The sequence below is a fragment of the Cydia strobilella genome, chromosome 16 (assembly GCF_947568885.1).
Source record: "Cydia strobilella chromosome 16, ilCydStro3.1, whole genome shotgun sequence".
NCBI lineage: Eukaryota > Metazoa > Arthropoda > Insecta > Lepidoptera > Tortricidae > Cydia > Cydia strobilella.
Genome location: NC_086056.1, coordinates 6,344,684 through 6,365,328, shown reverse-complemented (window position 1 = coordinate 6,365,328; position 20,645 = coordinate 6,344,684). Strand labels below are relative to the sequence as shown.

The window sequence follows — 20,645 nt, the reverse complement described above, 5'->3', positions numbered from 1 at the left end:
ACCTTAACAAAATATACACATAAACATTCCCAAAGAAAAACTTCATTCATATAGGTGAGGTCTGGTTATCGCGAACATACAGACAGACATACGGACCCGGCGGGGGACTTTGTTTTATAAGGTGTACCTACATTATATGACAAGAAATACAATTTCATATCATGTTCTTAAATTAAACTAAAAATAAAGAAGCAAGTTAAAATTGTATTTTTTTATAAATACTTACTTAATGCCAATTTCGAACATTAGTTTGACTTCCTGCCTACATACTGAACTCGATGGTTCTAATATTTTTTTTAAATAGGTACTAGCAGGTTTTTTTATTATATTGCTAAGCCGCAACGTAAAAAAAAGTAGCTATTTAAAGTGCTATATAAAATACTATACTTTGATAAGAAGCGTGAATACTCTTAATACCTATTGCAAGCAAAAACTACCTGCTCAAGAAAGGAGTTTCTAAACCGTTTATTGAATTTCGACTCTATGACCCACGGAATAAGGTTAAATATGACAGAAACTCGTCCTGAATCTTTTGTCTATTCATTTGTAGCTGGCGTTCGTTCCTTCGCTACTATCGTCAAGGACGTGTCCGGAGCCACGGATAAATAAGATACGTATCTTCGAATACCCGTTTATCCGTGTACACGGGTCTTAACTACACGTTTCTTAATTAAACGTGTGGAACGGGCCAGAAAACCGTTTACGTATTATTCGGAAACGGGTATTCGAAACGTGTAAACGAAACACGGATTCGACCGCGAGCCCTAATTTAGATACTAAATTGAATCCAATATTTACAATAAATCCAACAAAGTCGGACCAACTTAGAGTTAATGGCATTTGCAATAACAAAGTGTGGCTGTCATCAAACACAAAATGTGTAACAAAATGTCATCATTAATATCAAGTTTCTATTAAAATATGTATGACGTGTGTATAGGGGAGAAGTAGAAGCGGGAGTTGAAAGCACTTTCTCTGATCAGATTGGGGAAATCCTGAAGAAAGGCCAGGTCAAGAGCAAAGAGCTCAATAAACCGGCGAGTTTGTATGAGGAATGTTATGAAAGTGAAGGAAGCGAAAGAGGTATATCAGGATCATATTAGCAAGTGGAAATCCGTGGTATCTGCCTACGCCTCCGGGAAATAGGCGTGATTATATGTATGTATGACGTTTAAAATAACACTCCTTCACTTTGTTCTGTACAAGTCGGTGCAAAGTTAGATTAGACGAACTCTATTATTCAGTGGGTTTGACGGCTTAACATGCGATTTCCATGTTGAATCGTTTTCATATCTATATCACTGCGATTGCTATATTTGGTATTTCTTGGTGTTGTGCTGTTGGCATTCTCAATTTGCGTGGTCTACAACTGTCTCATAACTAACAAGCAATGTGTTCCAACTGCTTTCCGAGTTATAAGCCCACAACCAGATGTGAGTTGGACATCCTGTGGAATCAAATACATAGGTCACTAGATAAGTTTTGCAATAGACGAATATGAAACAAAGAGGTGGCCTATCACATAATATATACTTTTTAAAACTATATTTACATAGACAATGATTTACCGGAAAACATTTACTTTCTTTTTAAATTTACTTATTATATTTTTTTTAACTTTGTATGAAATGAAAATGTTGATTAAAATGTTCGTAAATCGTCCTTAGCCCATGCCGACGTTTTTAAAATTTAAATCTATTTTTTAATAAGTAAAAATAAAAATAAAAATAAATAAATAAATTGATTTTATTTCAGGCAAGCACCCATATAAAACACAGAATTACCTATAAGATGAGACAAGTGTAAAAAGTTAAAAGTAAAAATAACAGTTAAAAATCAAAATCAATAATTATATATTTAAAATTACAATTTAAAATAAAATAAAATAACCTACTACTTCCGGTTCGCATCTTGATGCAGAGACAGCCAAAACCTACAAATTGGACTTTGCAAATCCTCACTAATTACGGCAAGGATACAGTTAATAAGTTAATAAGTGGTTAATAAGTTACAGTTAATAAGTTAATAAGTAAATTTAATAATAAATTAAAAATGTTTTCCGGTCAATTATTGTCTATGTAAATATAGTTTTGAAAAGTATATGTGATAGGCCACCTCTTTGTTTCATATTCGTCTATTGCAAAACATATCTAGTGACCTATGTTGAAGGGCTACACCAGTTGCGTAAGCGCAGCTACAGCTGTGACCACGTGCACAGATTGACTGTAAGGACCGGTAAAGTACAGACGGACTGCAGTTCCCATACAAATTGCAGTCGGGTTGCAGTCTCGTCTGTATCGGTAACGTATATAATAATATGTGATGTGGCACAAAGCTTACGTTACGGGCACTGCCGATGGCTGTTTGTTCGGAAAGCATAAAGCGTACAACTCGCCGGCGCTTGAATAGCGATTGAAATAGCTACAAAGATAAGCGTCGTTGCATTTCCCTTCGCAACCGGCGTTTGATTGCGTTCGTCGAGTTGACTGCAATGTGTCTAATATCATAAACTAGCTTTTGCCCGCGACTTCGTCTGCGTGGAATTAGTAATTTGGGTACCTTAATTCTTAAACAAATCTGCTTTTTAATCCATAATTTTTTTACCCCCAAATTGGTCCACACTATACATTTCCACCCCATTTTTTACACCCTTAAGGGATGATTTCGGGGATAAAAGTTATTATATATCCTTTCCCACAGCTCAAACTATCCCCATACCAAGTTTCATCTAAATAACTACTAACTAACTAATAATAATGTTTGGTTAACAATTGCGTACCGAATTTATAATAATGCATTGTAATTGTAATAATTTAATGTATGTGAATAATAATTTAATTTAGAATAGCATTGTAATATCATTACTATGACGTGTAAAATTTTAATTTTATTAATAAATGATTGTATTGTATTGTATTGTAAATCGGTTCAGCGGTTATTGATTCCCCATACAAATTTCCACCCCCTTTTCACTCCCTTGAGGGGTGAGTTCTGGGATAAAAAGTATCCTATCATAGGATATAGGATTCCTATGTCCTTCCCCGGGACTCAAACTATCTGTATACCAAATTTCAACTAAATCGGTTCAGCGGTTTAAGCGTGAAGAGGTAACACACAGGCAGACAGACTTTCGCATTTATGTATTAAGTACTAGCTTTTGCCCGCGACTTCGTCTGCGTGGACTTAGTAACAGCAGCTAGAGTAAGAATAGCGCCTGGAAAAAATTTCATAGCAATCTAAATTTGAGCATATTATGCACACAAATTAGCAGGCACTCCGTTAATTATCTCAATTCCATCCCGCTTTTTACTTTCTTAAGGGATGATTTTCGGGATAAAAACTATCCGATGTCCTTCTCAGGGACTCAACCTATCTCTATGCTAAATTTCTTCTAAATCGGTTCAGCGGTTTAAGCGTGAAGAGGGAACACACAGACAGACAGACAGACTTTCGCATTTATAATATTAGTATGAATTAAAATACACATGAGACTTCATCACAGACTTCATAAACCATTCATTTGTCAACAGATAAATTTGTTAAATTTGTTAGGTTCGAATGCAGCACCCTGAGTTCCCCGATATACTTAAAACGTATCATCTCACTATATCGATTTAATAAGGTTTAATCTGATTTAACGAAATTATTTATATACTAGCTTTTGCCCGCGACTTCGTCTGCGTGGAATTAGTAATTTAAACACTTAATTCTTAAACAAATTTTTTCAGTCCCAAATTGGTCCACACTATACATTTCCACCCCATTTTTTACACCCTTAAGGGATGATTTCGGGGATAAAAGTTATTCTATATCCTTTCCCACAGCTCAAACTATCCCCATACCAAGTTTCATCTAAATCGGTTTAGCGGTTATTGATTCCCCATAAAAAATTCCACCCCCCTTTTCACCCCCTTGAGGGGTGAGTTCTGAGATAAAAAGTATCCTATGTCCTTCCCCGGGACTCAAACTATCTGTATACAAAATTTCAACTAAATCGGTTCAGCGGTTTAAGCGTGAAGAGGTAACACACAGACAGACTGACTTTCGCATTTATAATATTAGTATGGATTGATATTTATATATTGATATTCGCTGAATACAAATTGTTTATGTCGGTGAACTTTGGTTATTTTTACTACTTTACATATAATAACATTGACCAGGACCGTGCTAATGAGTATGATCGTGATACTTTATGATCATATCCAAATAACCTATCATATTAATAATTTAGAAAAATAATATGAAATTGATGATCGCACTTAAACTAAAAAACAGCCAAAAGCGACTAAAAATAATAGTGAGTAAAAACCATACTGATCTAAATATTATGAAATTGATGTCCAAAAACCAACTGGTCCTATTTAATTTACAGCAAAGAAACGAGTGTTTATTTCCGTTTTCGTTTTCCTTATATTTTGGTCTTTACAAAAAAACATAAAGGGCAAAATGTGTCCGTAAGTATACAAATTCAGAAATTTTATTGGTAGTTGGACTGGTTATATCAGTTTCTTAAACCTGGAAATCGTGTTGCGAAAAATTTGTGTGACCAAGAACGAAAATTATTGCGTGAAAAAGTATTTTTCTTATGATCGGTATTGATTATATACAATTATAACTATATCCGGCAGTCCGGCACCTATACGAGCAATGTGTGTGTAGTTATGACAATATTATTTTACAAGTTGATTAACTGGCACACCGACAGAAATATTGTGGTTCTATAAACAAAAGTATATTGACCATAAAGTTTACTAAATGATTACATGTCAACTCTTAATACATTATAGGTTCAAAAAAATATCAGTAGTCTAAAATTTTATAAATACAGAATTCTGTATTCATGACAACACTTAATAATACACTGACAGAAATGTTGTGGTTCTATAAACGAAAGTATACTGACCATAAAGTTTACTAAATGATTACATGTCAACTCTTAATACATTATAGGTTCAAAAAAATATCAGTAGTCTAAAATTTTATAAATACAGAATTCTGTATTCATGGCAACACTTAATAATACTGGAAGCCTCGGAACTAATTACAGTTATCATATGCAGTTATCGATATTCCTCCCCCATTCGGATTTTACACGGCGATCGATTTTTCCTCAACGCGTTTCGTTGGCAGCGCTATGTCCGTCCTTATTACCACGGCCGACGACGACGACGTGACGTGGCTCGGGAGACGTAGTGTGGCCGCGCTACTCGTCTTCGGCCGCCTTACTGCCCTGCATACTTCCCTCACTTCACTACTTCCCAAGCCACTCGTCGGGTATGTGGCCGGGGTATATCGCTGCTAGCGCCGATACTCGTTTTTCTTTTAGACGCGATTTGTGTTTAGTTTGCGTTCTATTTTAGACATGTTGGTCTACAAAAGTTCTATTGTTGTAGTGCTCTTATTACTAGCTAACACAAGAGCTAGCTGAACGATAACACGGCTTCTACAAGTACTTTTAAACATAAAAAACTAAAGTCTTTAAACATTGTGTTGAACTGTTGACGTCAACCTATCTCAACAACCAATGAGAACCTTTCATTGTGAATAAATTGTCTCACCTAATCTTAACTATAACGTTATTTAATGTTAGTCATACTTAACTACTTTGGTTCGCCAAACTAAATGTAGGAATAGTACATTACTATAGAGACCGGGAAACGAAAGGTTGCAGGCCAAGTAGATATAGACCGGATAGGGATATATTAGTCCGCTTTCCCACTGACGTCCAGTTTTTTGCGGGTACGGTTTTCTGCAGGATCCAGTTTTCTATAGTATGCGTGCGTATCCCGCAAACAGAATGCTCGTGTGAACGTTAGTAATATTAGCACGTATACTAATACTAAAACGGAATCCTGCACCAAACCGTATCCCGCAGGCCGCAGGCCACATAGCCCGAAGAGTCGAGACCTCGATGGCCGCTGGGACAGAAAAGTCCTAGAGTGGCGGCCACGGATGGGTAAGCGTAGTGTCGGACACCCATAAACTAGATGGACGGTTGATCTTTGATCTCGTACGCGTCACTGGGAGCCGGTGGCTGCAGTGTGCTAGAGATAGTAGAGATCGCTCCCGGTGGCGGTGTCTATGTCCAGCAGTGGACGTCCGTGGCTGATAGGTAGGTAGGTAGGTAGGTAGGACAACTTTCTTACTTATTTCGTCTTTTAAGGCCAGAGAAGGCATCAACTCAAAATAGGGCTAATGGTATTAAAAATTAAAGCCTCGTTAAATGGTATTCTTTGTCATTGCGCTAAATTTGTAATTTTTAGGGTTCCGTACCCAACGGGTAAAAACGGGACCCTATTACTAAGACTCCGCTGTCCGTCTGTCCGTCCGTCTGTCCGTCTGTCTGTCACCAGGCTGTATCCCATGAACCGTGATAGCTAGACAGTTGAAATTTTCACAGATGATGTATTTCTGTTGCCGCTGTAACAACAAATACTAAAAACAGAATAATATAAATATTTAAATGGGGCTCCCATACAACAAACGTGATTTTTTTGCTGTTTTTTTCCGTAATGGTACGGAACCCTTCGTGCGCGAGTCCGACTCGCACTTGGCCGGTTTTTCTTTTTACTTAGGCTTCAAAACATTATTTGTTTTTTCGCTAAACGGAGTTCTACGGAATTCTAGTACTACTTCTACATATTTCAGTCCACTTGCTTTTTATCTAATGACTAATTTAAAATTCAATTAACTCATTGCGTAAACTTGTCTCAGCTTGGGTCAGCGAAATACAAGACCTTACGTGGCACGACTTCATATCAAACAAACCTGTATTAGTACTTATTACTAATTAGTTGATGTTTAACATTTTAAGGGGCGTTCAATCCTAAAGTTGCAACCTTAAATGCATAATGCATGCCATCTTAGTCATATATTTATGTTAGAACTGGTACATTATTTATTTGTTTACAGTTTGTTGCACAAAATACAGAATACTCTATTGATTTGATCCACTGTTTTGGACAACATTTAGGTTATGTTTACTTGACTTTTTTTTAATAATATGGTTTGATTTTATTTCTCTTTTCCTTTAAGGGGATCCCATACCCCAATGACCTTCGATCTGTATCCTTTCTTAACTTTTGTGTTAATTAGTTTAAAATTAAAATCTTAGACACATTTTCAGAGACGTCAAAGACGAACCTTGGATAATATATGTAGATTTCGTATATGTAAGATCTTTCACAGCAATCGATATAAAAGTGTTTTTTGGACAATGCTTAAAAAAATTAAAAATAAATAAGTAAAACCTCGGGTAGCCCCGAAAATAAGCTATTATCATCGTCGTACGTAAATGTTACTTCGATCACACGGTCTTTCTTTGTCTTGACATCAAATTAATTTGATATGACGGTCCCGTCAGGCTCATCATGCGTCAAAACGGTAATGCGATGGCCCATTTGAATCATGTTTCATTAGTATTTTTGTTATCATTGTTGCGGTAGACCACAAAAGTCACAAAACTTTTACAGCCTCTTGATTTCTTGTCTTTACTTTTGTCTTAAGCCTATTTGTGTTAGGCTTAGGAATTTACGCGATTTTACTGCTTAGCTTTTCTATCTGTCGGCAAATACTACTAAATATATTGTACTTGAAATAAACGCCACATGATTTATTATCAGGGACGTTTGAAATCTGTCAACAACATTTATTGTGTCAATACTTTATCTTGTAAAACAAAAATGGGCGCCAGTGGTAGACATCGTTGTTCAAACCTGATAGTTAACCATAGGAATGTATTTACTAAATGATTCGATCCTTAGTACTGTTTGGAACTAGCGATAAATAACTGTGCGCTTGCACATAATGACTTATTAATGATATATAGTTTGTAATTACTAATTCCATCATTCTTATTACTGATTCGGAGTAGAAGTGTCCCGTGTCAATTTAATTACACTTGATTATATTGAATAATAAATGTTTTAATTGTTGTAAAAATGTGTATACCCGGAGCACCTGCGTTTTTGGAGAAAGAAACTAAACTTCAGTCTATATCGAAAAGGTTAGTTGTAAACACTTACATTTATTCCTGTAGCACTAAGTTACAAACCTAGTTACTAATCTTTGTTTGTAATAGGTAGTTAGATCTCCGTAAGAATTTCTCCTAGAAATTGCGAGTATGAATCGAAGTATGATGACTATGATGTAGGCTATAGCGCTATAGAGTAGATACCTTTCTATCAACTTGTCATTAATAGTGGCCTCGTTTTTGAACTCATGTGACAATCCTCGCCCAATTTAGTCAGCTTTTGTAATTTGTACTTTCTTGGCTGCTTGTTGAAACTAACATAAAGATAACATTAAGTATTAAGAGGCGGAGCAATTACAAAACTTAATTAAACAGCCTAGTTATCATTTTATATGATGATCATGATTTTATATTAAAAAGGGTAAACATTACCTGCTTCTTGTACGTGAATCTGATTTCCAAAGGGTTTCCATTCCATGTTAATGCTCGAATGTGTTGAAGTCTAGTCAAAGGTCCCACTTTGTCGCTTACCATAAGGACGAGATTTGCTTGTATGTTTATACGAATAACCTGTCAAAGTGTCCTTATGGCAAGCGACAACGTGGGACTTTTTGCTTGGAAACGTCACAAATGTATTTTTAGAATAGTAATGAGAATCAGTTATCTCATATTAAACTGTGAAGTTTTTGTATATACTGTGTAATAATGATTTATTCTATTTACTCTATAATGTAGGAGTTTCTCAACTTTCAGGTTATAAAACTGTTACAGCGATAACATTAGTAAATCTATAAATATAAATTGTCATTAGGTACTAAAATAAATGTGTTATCGTTCATCGTAACTCTTCCTTATTAGTCTTTAAGATTTTCGGGTTATTATTAATTTGCCTTAATTTTAATAGTAAATAGTGCATTTTACCTACTTGTATTATTTTAAGATATGTAACAAAAATGTCCATTCCTCCAAAATTGTATAAAAAAGTTTCCCTGTAGGTATGAGTGTGAGGAAATTAACCAATCGCCATTTTTTCCCAGGAACAATGAGAAACGCAAGGAGAAATCCCGCGTCGCGGCGAGATGTCGCCGCACGAAGGAGATGCAGATCTTCTCGGAGCTGATGGAACAGTTGCCCGCCAAGAAGGAGGAGGTGGAACAGCTCGACAAGGCCTCCGTGATGCGTCTCGCTATATCCTACCTCAGGGCCCGTGACGTGGTTTCACTGCGTAAGTATTATTCGTTAATAAGTTCTTGGAGCTAATGGAATAGCGATCGGCAAATAAGGAGGAGGTAGAACAACAGCTCGGCGAGGCATCCGTGATGCGTCTCGCTATATCCTACCTTAGGGCCCGCGACGTGGTTTCACTGCGTAAGTATTAATCGTTAATAAGTTCTTGGAGCTAATGGAATAGCGATCGGCAAATAAGGAGGAGGTGGAACAGCTTGACAAGGCATCCGTGATGCGTCTCGCTATATCCTACCTCAGGGCCCGCGACGTGGTTTCACTGTGTACTCGTAAGTATTATTCGTTAATAAGTTGTAGGAGTTAATGGAATAGCGATCGGCAAATAAGGAGGAGGTGGAACAGCTCGGTCTACACTGCACCGAGGATTACAATGGAGCCTTGTTTTCGCCTACCTACACCCCCAAGTTCGGGTACAGCGCGGCATAACCTTCCCTCATCCTCTGCTCAAAATGCCCGGATCTCGTGCTCAAATAACTTATAATTTTTAAACCACCAACGGTGAGTTAGGTATTGTTGAAGCGAAGCTAAGTTAACCTTATGATTAATTTCCTTCCAGTCCCCAATGCTACGCAGGACCAGCCGAAAATGGAAAACCCCAAAGGCGTGGAAGAACTGTCTTCAGAGCTGTCCTACATGAAGGCTTTGGACGGGTTCGTCCTCGTGCTGTCCCAGCAAGGCGACATCGTTTACTGTAGTGAAAATATCGCCGATCACCTTGGTGTCTCACAGGTAAGATCTTGGTTACATGTTAATGTTAGGTACATATGTATACTGTGTTATGTTATGTTAATTGAGAGTTCGTAAATCTTATTTCAAAGAGATAAGGTCGACGGATGGTTAGAATTAGAACGTTGCTAAGCTACCTATTTGAAAAACAAACAGCCATTAAAACTCGCGGGTGTGTGAAACTTCTAAAATATGATAAGATATTTATGTACTATCCGTAACCAAGGTAAGTAATAAGTACATATTATATCCAAGTTTTAAATTTTGCTTTTTATTAATTCATGAGTTTCATCTAATCTACGTAAGGTTTACTAGAACATATCAGATTTGACAGATGACATATTAACCAGCCGGGCTAGCACATGATTGGCGCGAGAGTATCTCGACATAGACTACCCGTTCCTCTTTAATTCATACAGTTAGTAAAAGACGGTTAGTCTATCTCGCGGCGAGATACTGTCGCGCCAATCATGTGCTCGGCCTACATGCATGGTATATTATCTTATTCTTATCCAACACCAGTAATATTGCTATAGTTGGTCAAGCAAATCTTGTCAGTAGAAAAAGGGCGCGAAATCCATATTTTTTTTGGAACGATAATCCTTCGCGCCTACATATTTTAAATTTGCCGCCTTTTTCTACTGACAAGATTTGCTTGACCAACTATAGATACCATTGTCGCACCACATACAAGTAAATCATTAGTCGCTTAGCGACAAATGGTTTTATCCACTTTGAATAGAGGACGTTCTCTTTTCTGATAACGGCTATCAATAGCATTTAGTACCTACAATGTTTTCAAAAATCGTTCCTAATCCTAATATTATATGGTAATGATATATTATCTCGCAAGGTTAGGCTTTGATGCGTTAGATAGTGCCGTTGCTGTTATACGCATATTTGTGTCGTTTTCAAGCAAAAGGTACCACTTTGTCGCTTGCCACAAGGACGCTCTGACAGATTATTCGTATAAAGATACTATCAAATTTCGTCCTTATGGTAAGCGACAATGTGGTACCTTATACTTGAAAACGTCACATTTCATTTTAGACAGAGGAAATAAAAGCAGAAAATGAGGAACAATGCTGAATAAAAATGTTTTTATTATGTATTGCTTAAAATATTTATAAAACTTATTGGCAACTAATCCACTTGTCAATACATTAATAATACATTTATATAAATATAAAAAAATGTGTTGCTATAATCTAGATGCGTCCATATTTATGCGATAAAAAAATCAGTGAGCTCGATGAGGTCTAATGAAGTCTAAAGTTCAATCTAAACGAACATAGGTAATAGGTATACATGATACAGCTTAAAATAGGACAAAAATAGGCGACCACCTTTTCATATCTTCACTTTAGAATCAATAGATAATTAATCTTATTGGCACTACCTGCCTATAATATGTATCCATGTATGTTTAGAAATTACAAAATAGTTTTGATACCTAGTTTAATTTTAGGAAGCTTAGTTCAGTGCATCCACATATTCGACATCCCTAAATAAAAGTTTGAAAGATAACCAGATAACCACCATACAACACAATAATATATATATGACCGCCAAAACAAAGTAAATAAATATCCAAATAGCAAGGAACAAAAATACCTCGATCAAACCACGTGTGCACGCACGCAGCGCCGGCGCAAGTGGGTCGGCCTCGTGACGTCACCGCGCACGAGCCGATTAAATTAACGAATGGAATAATTCTTAATATTAATGGCTTGGAGGGCTTAGGGCCTACCGCGAGCCATTTCGCTTGTCTGTTTGCCTCTTTATTGCTGGAATATGCAGCAATAGAGGCAGATAACGAAATGTCGATTATCGATGTTCCCGGTAGACCCTCTTGTTAGTGGAACGGAATATACACCCGTATTATGACTTATTGTAAAAGAAAGTGGTACATCTAGATTCTAGGCTTAACAAACAATAGGATTTAGCTTGATATGTCAGAAGCAATTGAATGATTCCTAATAGTAACAATTGAATAAATCCATAGAAACTGATACGTAGTGTAAGCACAGAATAAGCGCCACTTGCACCATCCCACTAACCCGAGGTTAACCCGTTACACCGTTAACCCAATGTGAAATTGTACTGGTAACCATGCCACGTTTATGTATATAGGATTGTTTGAGTTACATAATACTAATTAACACTAATGTGGAAATAGCTGTTATGTTTCCGTTTTTTCCGACAAGGAAAATTATTAACTCTCGTCTCAACTTAAATCATTTTCAAAATATTTAGCTAGTAAAAAATGAATCGGACAACTGAATAAAACAATACGTATACTTACCTATGCTGTTTATTTCATTTACATAGGTATTCGCTGAATATGTAATGATCACTTAATTTAGGTTTAGGTATTTTATGTAATACCTAGGTTACGAATAAACAGGATAATTAAAACGGTTTTCCTATTGATTCATAGAAAGCCCTAAATTATTTATAGTTGTAATAGGAATTCCCTATACAACGCAATGTGTCTTAAATTTCACTGTTTTTTTAATAAAAAGTGGTGTCAATAAGTAGATAAAATCTGTTAATTATTTAAGTACAGTGGAACCCATTTATACGATTTCCCGCGTATTACACCAATTTACAATGGTCTCTTCGACAGGTGTCATATAATTTCCGTTTAAGTACATTATAGATTATTATTGTGATAAGGACGAAAGAATTCAAATAAGTACCTTGACTGTACATAACTACTCACAAATTAACTAATTTAAAGTTAATAGAAAACATTAATAACAATGGTAAAACATTAATAAGTATGGAATACTTTATGTATGAGACAAGCGCCTATAGCTTTGTTGTGCAACAATACATACGCTAAGAGAAAGCGGCATCGAAGGCATGCCATCGGTACATTCGAGAAAACTCACGAAAATTTGGTTGAAACTAATCAATGCAAAGCGTTTTACTGTAGTTTCGTTAACTATATTATTTTAGCCCGGGGAAGTTATACTTACCGTTTGACCTAAATTAATTGAAAACGTAGCTCTAATGCCGAAATTCACTTTCGTATTTCGATTTCATCGACACCATATTGGTTCAGTTTGTTTCTGATTGATATAAATATATAAATAAAAATACAATAAAGCTACTAGTAGATTTGAATTTTTTTGACATTTATTTATTTTATTATAGTTTAATTCTTGAACGAGAGAAAAACTTTTTCATTAAACAATGTCTAGTACTAAAGTTGTATTAAACTTCTAACACTAACTTCTATAGTTATTTGAAAAACAATAACTCTTGTTTTCAGATGGAAATTATGGGTCAAAGCGTGTTCGAGTTCAGCCATCCCTGCGACCACGACGAGATACGCGAGGCTCTCCGCTCAAACGGTCAGCAAGATGGACGGCGCGATCTGCTGCTCCGTCTAAAGTGTACGCTTACCAGCAAGGGACGCAATGTGCATCTCAAGTCCGCTTCTTTCAAGGTTTGTTTTTTCCCAAATTAACGCGAATATTAACGCCTCTTAGAAAAACATGATCATATAAGGAGAAATTTTCGCCTTCTGGCTCAGGGAACCGCCTTAAGATAAAAAATATGAAATGAAAATAGAGAGTTGAGCCAAGTGTTCTCTTGAAAAACATGAGTTAATACGCTGCAATCACATCTATACTAATATACCTAAAATAATTATTCAAGCCCTTAGAAACGAACTTGAAACATACATTGTTCCAAATTGATCACCGCGTAGACACACAATAAGTCGTTACTCCAATATCCGAGCCCTTTGTCTTGTGCCCTAAATTGATAACTCGTTAGTAACTTAAATATTTCCGTCGTTTGCTTCTAGAAAATTCTGTGAAAGTTGCGTGATTATTGTTTTCGCTAATTGTACCAAAATATTTAATAACAATATCAAAACTTGTTTTGAAACATTGCATAAAGTAGGTTAGGTAGGTAATTAATAAATTGGATGCAATAAACATGCACACCTGTTCTAAATGCATTTAAACAAAAGAAACTTAAATAAAAGAAATATTTGTGTGTATATTGGTGACATCGGCTCTTTATTAGTGTAATTAATTTCAATAATACATCTCGTGACAAATTGAATAAATAAATAAATTAATTAAATTAATACTTACTCAGATCTAAACTATTTAAGTAAGTATTAGTGCCGCGTAAAATGGATGCATTATTTTTTTAAATTCAAACACTTCAAGTTATTTTAACTGTACGTGCGAATAATAATCTATGTTCGTCAGAACATAATATAACGTAGGTACATTTAACAACTTTATTGCAGATAATGCATCTTCATACAATAGGAAATCTAAATCCGCAATAAATCTTTTTTTGCTAAAACAACAGCAGCGCACTCTGTGATGTGCAACACAGGCTGTGGCTCGTTATTCTCAACCTTAATTATCAATGTTCATACCACTACAAGTTCAATTTCATTTCAGGTTATCCACGTAACGGGCCACATGCTGGTCCCCCCAGAGACCAAAAAACCCGAGAAGTCGGAAGGAGAAGACAAGAAAGACGAGAATTCCGCCAAGCTGCCTTCGCTGGTCGCAGTGGGCCGTCCCATACCCCATCCGTCTAATATAGAGATACCGCTGGACAGCAAGACTTTTCTGACCAAGCACAGCCTTGATATGAAGTTCACATACATTGATGAAACGTAAGTTTATAAAACTTGTTCTTACAAACTGCGCGGAGCGGCCAAGGTGCTCACAAATATCTGAATACCAAGGGTTAAGTGCGTGTTCAGATACTTTTGAGCACCTCGGCCGCTCAGATATATCTGATGGCGACTGTACTTATGCATTCAAACATTTCTCAAAACACTTCTCTTCTAAATGTTCCGCCATCTTTATGTAAATGTTGAAACTACGTCGGCATTTAGTTCCTTAGACGGCTACAATAACTAGGTACCATTTCCTTATCGCTACAAAAGGTGGCGCTGTAAAAAATATCCAAAAGCCGCTTTACCTGACCGAGTTAAAGAGGCCACTGAACTCCCATGTGCGCGTTTAACACCGCGCTTCCATACACGGCCGGGCAATATCAACAAAAATATCACCTTCAAATGTATTTTGTAGGTTAAACACGAATGATTTCGCGGTTTTGTACATAGTCCGTGATAAACTTACGGGTGTCGGTATTGTTTTATGTTTTAAAGAGTGTTGTGGTGTGTACAGTTTCTGTGTAGTCATAAAAGTGTTTGTGTATATAAATCCTTGAAGGATAGTGTTTTTGTTCCTGGATTTGGCAGAAATGGCGGGATATTTGAACAACTTTGTAAGTTTAGTACAATAGCAAGTCGAGATCCTTGACTTATTATCTGATTTGTAATTTTTTTTAATCAAAATATCGTTTGAATTACTTAGATACCTGATGTGAAGGGAGTGGCATTAGCTAGGTCATGCAAGGTCATCTACCGGTAAATCTATCATATTCATAACCTAAACATAGGAAGTCTAAGTCTGGCCTCATTTGCGAGTGACCTTCACGAAGGATGTAGGACTTTGTGTTCCAAACAAAATATTTATTTCGTTTTAGAACTTTTGCTTTAATTCTTTTAACTTTGACTAAGTTCTGGGTTGCATTTCTCTAATTTATTGTACTTTAACCTTCAGAAATGACCGCCCCATGATATTATCATTTTCTATTTTTTTTGATACAGAATATTTAGTACTATGAAGTGACTTATTCTAACTTTTTTGTACTTTAAAGGCTTTTATTAAATAAAATGCCAATTCTGGGTTTTATTTATTTTTTATATTACTTCTTTTTTTCTTTTACAGTCTGACGAAGACGCTGGGTTTCGGCAAGGACGAGTTGGTGGGTCATTCCCTTTACGACTACCACCACTCGGCTGATTGCGCATCGTTGGTTCATCAATTCAAATCACGTAAGTGTTTTTATTGAGTTTTCTCTTTTTTATTGCATATGACGCCTTACCTATATTTCTATATGCAATAGACCATTTAGAATTGAATATTATGAATAAACAGGTATTTATACTTCTTACAAAAAATAGAACATTTGACCTTGCACTAAGTCGTTTGCTAATCGATATTCGTTTGATTCGAACGTTCCAGTAAAGTATCATTCTGACTCTGACCTACTTTTGAAGTCATAGTTGTGATACGTGGGACGCCTTTATAGCTCTTTCGGTAACCTACTTTTTTATATTAGAGTAAATATTGAAATTTCTATTATAATTTGTAATATGTAGTCTAAAAAATATAGTTTTTTAAGGTCCACTGTTATTTATTTCAAACTGTTCAAACATTGAACCTGGGTTAGGTTGGTATTCCTCCTGTCAAATTTCCTGGTCCAATGTGAATTGCGTCTCACTCTCTCACTAAGCAAAATGTGAGACGCAAACATTTTGGGACATTTTTACTTTGGCCGGTTTTTTATGGTGCACTGTTATTTATTTCAAACTGTTCAAACATTGAATCTGGGTAAACTTACTGTAAACTTTGCACTTGTACGACCCAGAACACGCTTAAGGGTCATTGCACAGTGACGGGTGGGACATTTTTACTCCTATTTTTACCTACACTGATTTATTTCTTCCTAACAACTACAATATTTGTATTAAATACTATATAAAAATATCCCTAAGCAATCATTTATACTTTACCATTAAAAAAAGTTTTTATTATTATTATTAGAAATAGATGGTATTAAGAAGCGTGACGGGTGGGACATGGCCTCAAATGGCCTCTCCTCTGCAGGGCCCTTCCACACTAATGCGCGAATCACGGCGCGAAGCCGCGAAAGCGAGTCTGGAGTCTAGTTCGCTAATCAGCTAAATCGACCCCACACTCGCGTTCGCGCACGAGTGTGGAAGGGGCTTGCGAGGTTACTGAGACACTTCGCAAATTGTAACAAACTGTGCAATTTTTATTAAATAACTTTTTTATATATTGTTTCTGAGAATGTCTGAATTAGGTACATGTATAATTTATGCAATGAAATTTATGCAATTTGTAAAAATAAAATAAAAATGCTTCTCATAGCTTGTGACGGGTGGGACAGCACCGTGTGACGGCATGATCAAAGCTACTACTATAGGCACGTTCAAAAATGATTAAAACGCAAAAACGATTAAAATTCGATTCAAACTTATTGTTTCCTAAAAATATGATTCATAAACTTTCCTCTAGATATTGATTTCAATGTAACACAGTTTGATTTTTTCACCTTTGGTGTCGTTTTCGCTGGAATGACCCTTAAGCTAAATCGGAAGAATTCGTTTAGTTTACCTAAAAATATTACACAAATACTAAAAGTATAATTTATCTACTCTAAGGGTGGTATTCCAACTATCCAATTTCTTTGTGCAATGTGTATTGCATCTCACATTTCGCTTGATGAGAGAGTGAGGTGCAATGAAATTACCTTATCGATTAGTTCTTTTTTTTCAAACGGCTCGTCAGCTGAAATTTCGTGTAATTAGGTCAATGGTTACAACGCCCTCTGTACTTCAGCGTTGAAACTGTCAAACGACGCTGAGCGAATGTTTTTACACCGTGTTTATATCTCGATCTCCGGAAACTTAGTCGACTGTCGCAGTGTTCGACAGGTGGCAGCACTTGTATGAAAACATGAAAATAGTTGCGCTAACCCATCGGCAGTATTTTCGCTGAAGGATGAAGGAATGTTTTCTTTATAATTTTGAAATTGTACGGGATGACAGCTGTTACACTTATAATATTTAAGTGAAAATATAGAAGCGGATAAGACGAGAGATAAGTATCTCTATGTAAAACAATTACAGAGTGGAAGACACTTTTGAACGCGAACGGGAAAAGGTGGCAGAGACTTGCGGCATTGTTTGATCCTCTGACTGTATTACAAGTGTACAGTAACTTCATGATAAGTAAAACGTGCAGAGTAGAGTAATTTGTTTAGTGTATTGCCATGGTAACCCATGCCCATACGATTTGAATTGACAGTTCGTGGACTAATAATATTAGCAATGATAGATATAACTCCGTAATAGATGGATACAGTCTAAGGAAAAAACGTGCCTCGAAAATCACGAAAATTTGATTCTCGATCAGAGGGCGCCACTAGTTTTGGCCTACACTCGTATAGAGGGCGTTGACGGTTTCGTGTGTTATTTATAATTTTAACGCATATCAGTGAAAGAACATGGGTCAAAATCCTAAAAATAATTAATGCAAATAAAAAAAATCATTTATCCATATTTAAATACATTTTATCGTATTTTTATAAATATTTATTTTTAGTTTTAAAGTGTGTCGACAGATGGCAGTGAATTTACTGGGGTTACAAACCAACGCCCAACGCCAAACGCTCTAGTATCAGTTACTCTATGATATTAGCATAGAGTAACTTATACTAGAGCGGTACTGTCATAGTAAATTTTGTAACCCCAGTAAATTCACTGCCATCTGTCGACACAAATGAAGATTTATAAAAATACGATAGAATGTATTTAAATATAGAAAAATGATTTTTTTTATTTGCATTAATTATTTTTATAATTTTGACCCATGTTCTTTCACTGATATGCGTTAAAATTGTTAAATAACAAACGAAACCGTCAACGCCATCTATACGACTGTAGGCCAAAACTAGTAGCGCCCTCTGAACGAGAATCAAATTTTCTTGATTTTCGAGGCACGTTTTTTCCTTAGACTGTATCCATCTATTACGGAGTTATATCTATCTTTGATATTAGTCTAATACCGGTCGAGAAATGGGCCCCTGATCGCGTGGAATCCTTTATTAGCAGTTGTGATAAAAAATCTAGTTGCTGCGTACATAGCGCGGAGCGTCATAATCTTTTATATAGATTATGATAAAAGAAGCATGGTGTTTATCAATTGATTATGTTTACTCGTGCGTTATTTTTCTTCATAACTTCCTCCAATCTTAGATAGGCAGTATCAGAGACATAGCGGTTCTCTGTTAGTTTAATCTCCGCTTATATTTAAAAATCTTGTCTTTTGGGAGTTTTGCGAGGCACTCAGTATTATTTGTCTTGATTGCATTATCCATATAGAAAGTAAAAACCCGTCAAGCGCGAGACGAAGTGGCACCCATTTTTTTTTACATATTTTTTTAAGTTATACAACAAAGTATATGAGATTATTACTTTGCTAATGTGACGCCGCCTAGAGCAAACACAACTTTATATCGACCTTTATGCGTTTCTTTATAAAAGACAAGAATCAACTCCGTGGTAAATGTTTTTATCAAATTTTCTAACGAGTTTATTTCAGTTACATAACATGAGGACGACACGCGTAAAAATTGTTTTTTTATCCGGAGTTATTTTAGCACACTTGGCCGACGGCCACACCTTCCGTTGACGACGCTATTATTTTTCTCATTTTATTTGCTGCACAGTAACCACTAAAAAATATAAGAAAAAGTAAAGTTCTTTACACTGATTTAAACTTTCACGATTTTTACACACATTATCAAATTGTAAAACGGGACTTAGTGCGCAGAACGTTCAAGTTGATAAACAAGACCAAGTGCGAAAAACTCGCTCGGCTAGAAGATGTTAATGTCAACTTTAGCCAGTCTTCTCCGAGACCAAGGGGGCAACGCCGTCCTCGAAACGTCGGAGGTAAATCTTAAAACTTAAATACGCGATTAAGTCCCGTTTTACAAATGAATAAAGTTCTTTATACTGTATTTATGATGGTAACATGAAATTTTTATTCGTATCTTTCTTTTATATCTACATTTCTAAAGTAGTTTAATAAGCGTGTATAAAGGCCAAATTGACCTGAAAGGGACAGTCTGATAGCAATGATAAATGTCATGGAAGCGTTGAGTCAGGAAGTACCCACCCAGTTAGTTGAGAGGTAAACGTACTAAACGTACACTCAGCATCAATTGTAGCCGATGAAACAACGCCACTCCAAAAGTACCTATCTACTTTCCTGGAATGCTTTTCCAAACAGGTTTCACTCGGACACGTAACAAAATAAATTCGTGATAGACCCGGGTATAAATAATGATTTAGGTAATGTGTTCAAAACGCGAAAGTTTTTAATGTTATATCTCTACACTGTCTATTTGTATTAGTGTAGAACACATATAGGGACTTAAGTAAGTAAGTAAGTGTTTTATTTGTAAATATAGGTACAATTACAGTGGTGGTTCTTTTATATAATTATGTACAGTTTCACTATATTTTACCAAACGGCGTACAAAAACATTGAACTTAATACTAGAAACTATAAACTATCATGCTCAACAAGTACGAGTTTGTAATCCTACTTATATCATCTTGTTAAGCTATTAGGTAATGGTAGATAGTTTTGACGCACTGTCTGATTCGTTACTTTTGATGCTGACACGCAGGTGCAGGTGTTCGCAAATAAATATACACTAACTGAATTCTCATAATGAGAAAACGTTATGGCTATCTAGTTTAGATATTTTAGAAGTGAAGGCCGCCAAGCTGAAATGGGACTGGGCAGGGCACATCTGCCGAATGCACCCAGAACGCTGGGCCAAATTAGCCACGGACTGGATCCCACAGGATGGATCTCGGGGCAGAGGCAGACCCAAACGGAGATGGCGGGACGACCTCAATACATTCTGTGTTGAGTGGCGGGAATGTGCTTTGGATAGAGCCAAGTGGCGGGAAAGAGGGGAGGCCTTTGCCCAGCAGTGGGACACACGAACAGGCTAAAAAAAAAAATAAAAAAAAAAGATA

General features: G+C 36.1%; 1 protein-coding gene across 4 annotated transcripts in view; it reads left to right on the top strand.

Annotated features, from left to right (window-relative positions):
- LOC134748237 (hypoxia-inducible factor 1-alpha-like) overlaps window positions 1-20,645 on the top strand; it is a 117,064-nt gene that overhangs the window by 21,535 nt on the left and 74,884 nt on the right. For 2 of the 4 annotated variants that reach the window (XM_063682960.1, XM_063682957.1), the window contains exons 2-6: window positions 9,013-9,200; window positions 9,777-9,949; window positions 13,227-13,403; window positions 14,383-14,603; window positions 15,730-15,836. In XM_063682960.1, coding sequence (XP_063539030.1) covers window positions 9,013-9,200; window positions 9,777-9,949; window positions 13,227-13,403; window positions 14,383-14,603; window positions 15,730-15,836 — 866 coding nt within the window. Of the gene's footprint in view, window positions 1-7,860; window positions 8,009-9,012; window positions 9,201-9,365; window positions 9,484-9,776; window positions 9,950-13,226; window positions 13,404-14,382; window positions 14,604-15,729; window positions 15,837-20,645 lie in introns of those variants that run through there. The other 2 variants (XM_063682958.1, XM_063682961.1) reach the window with 2 other exon arrangements.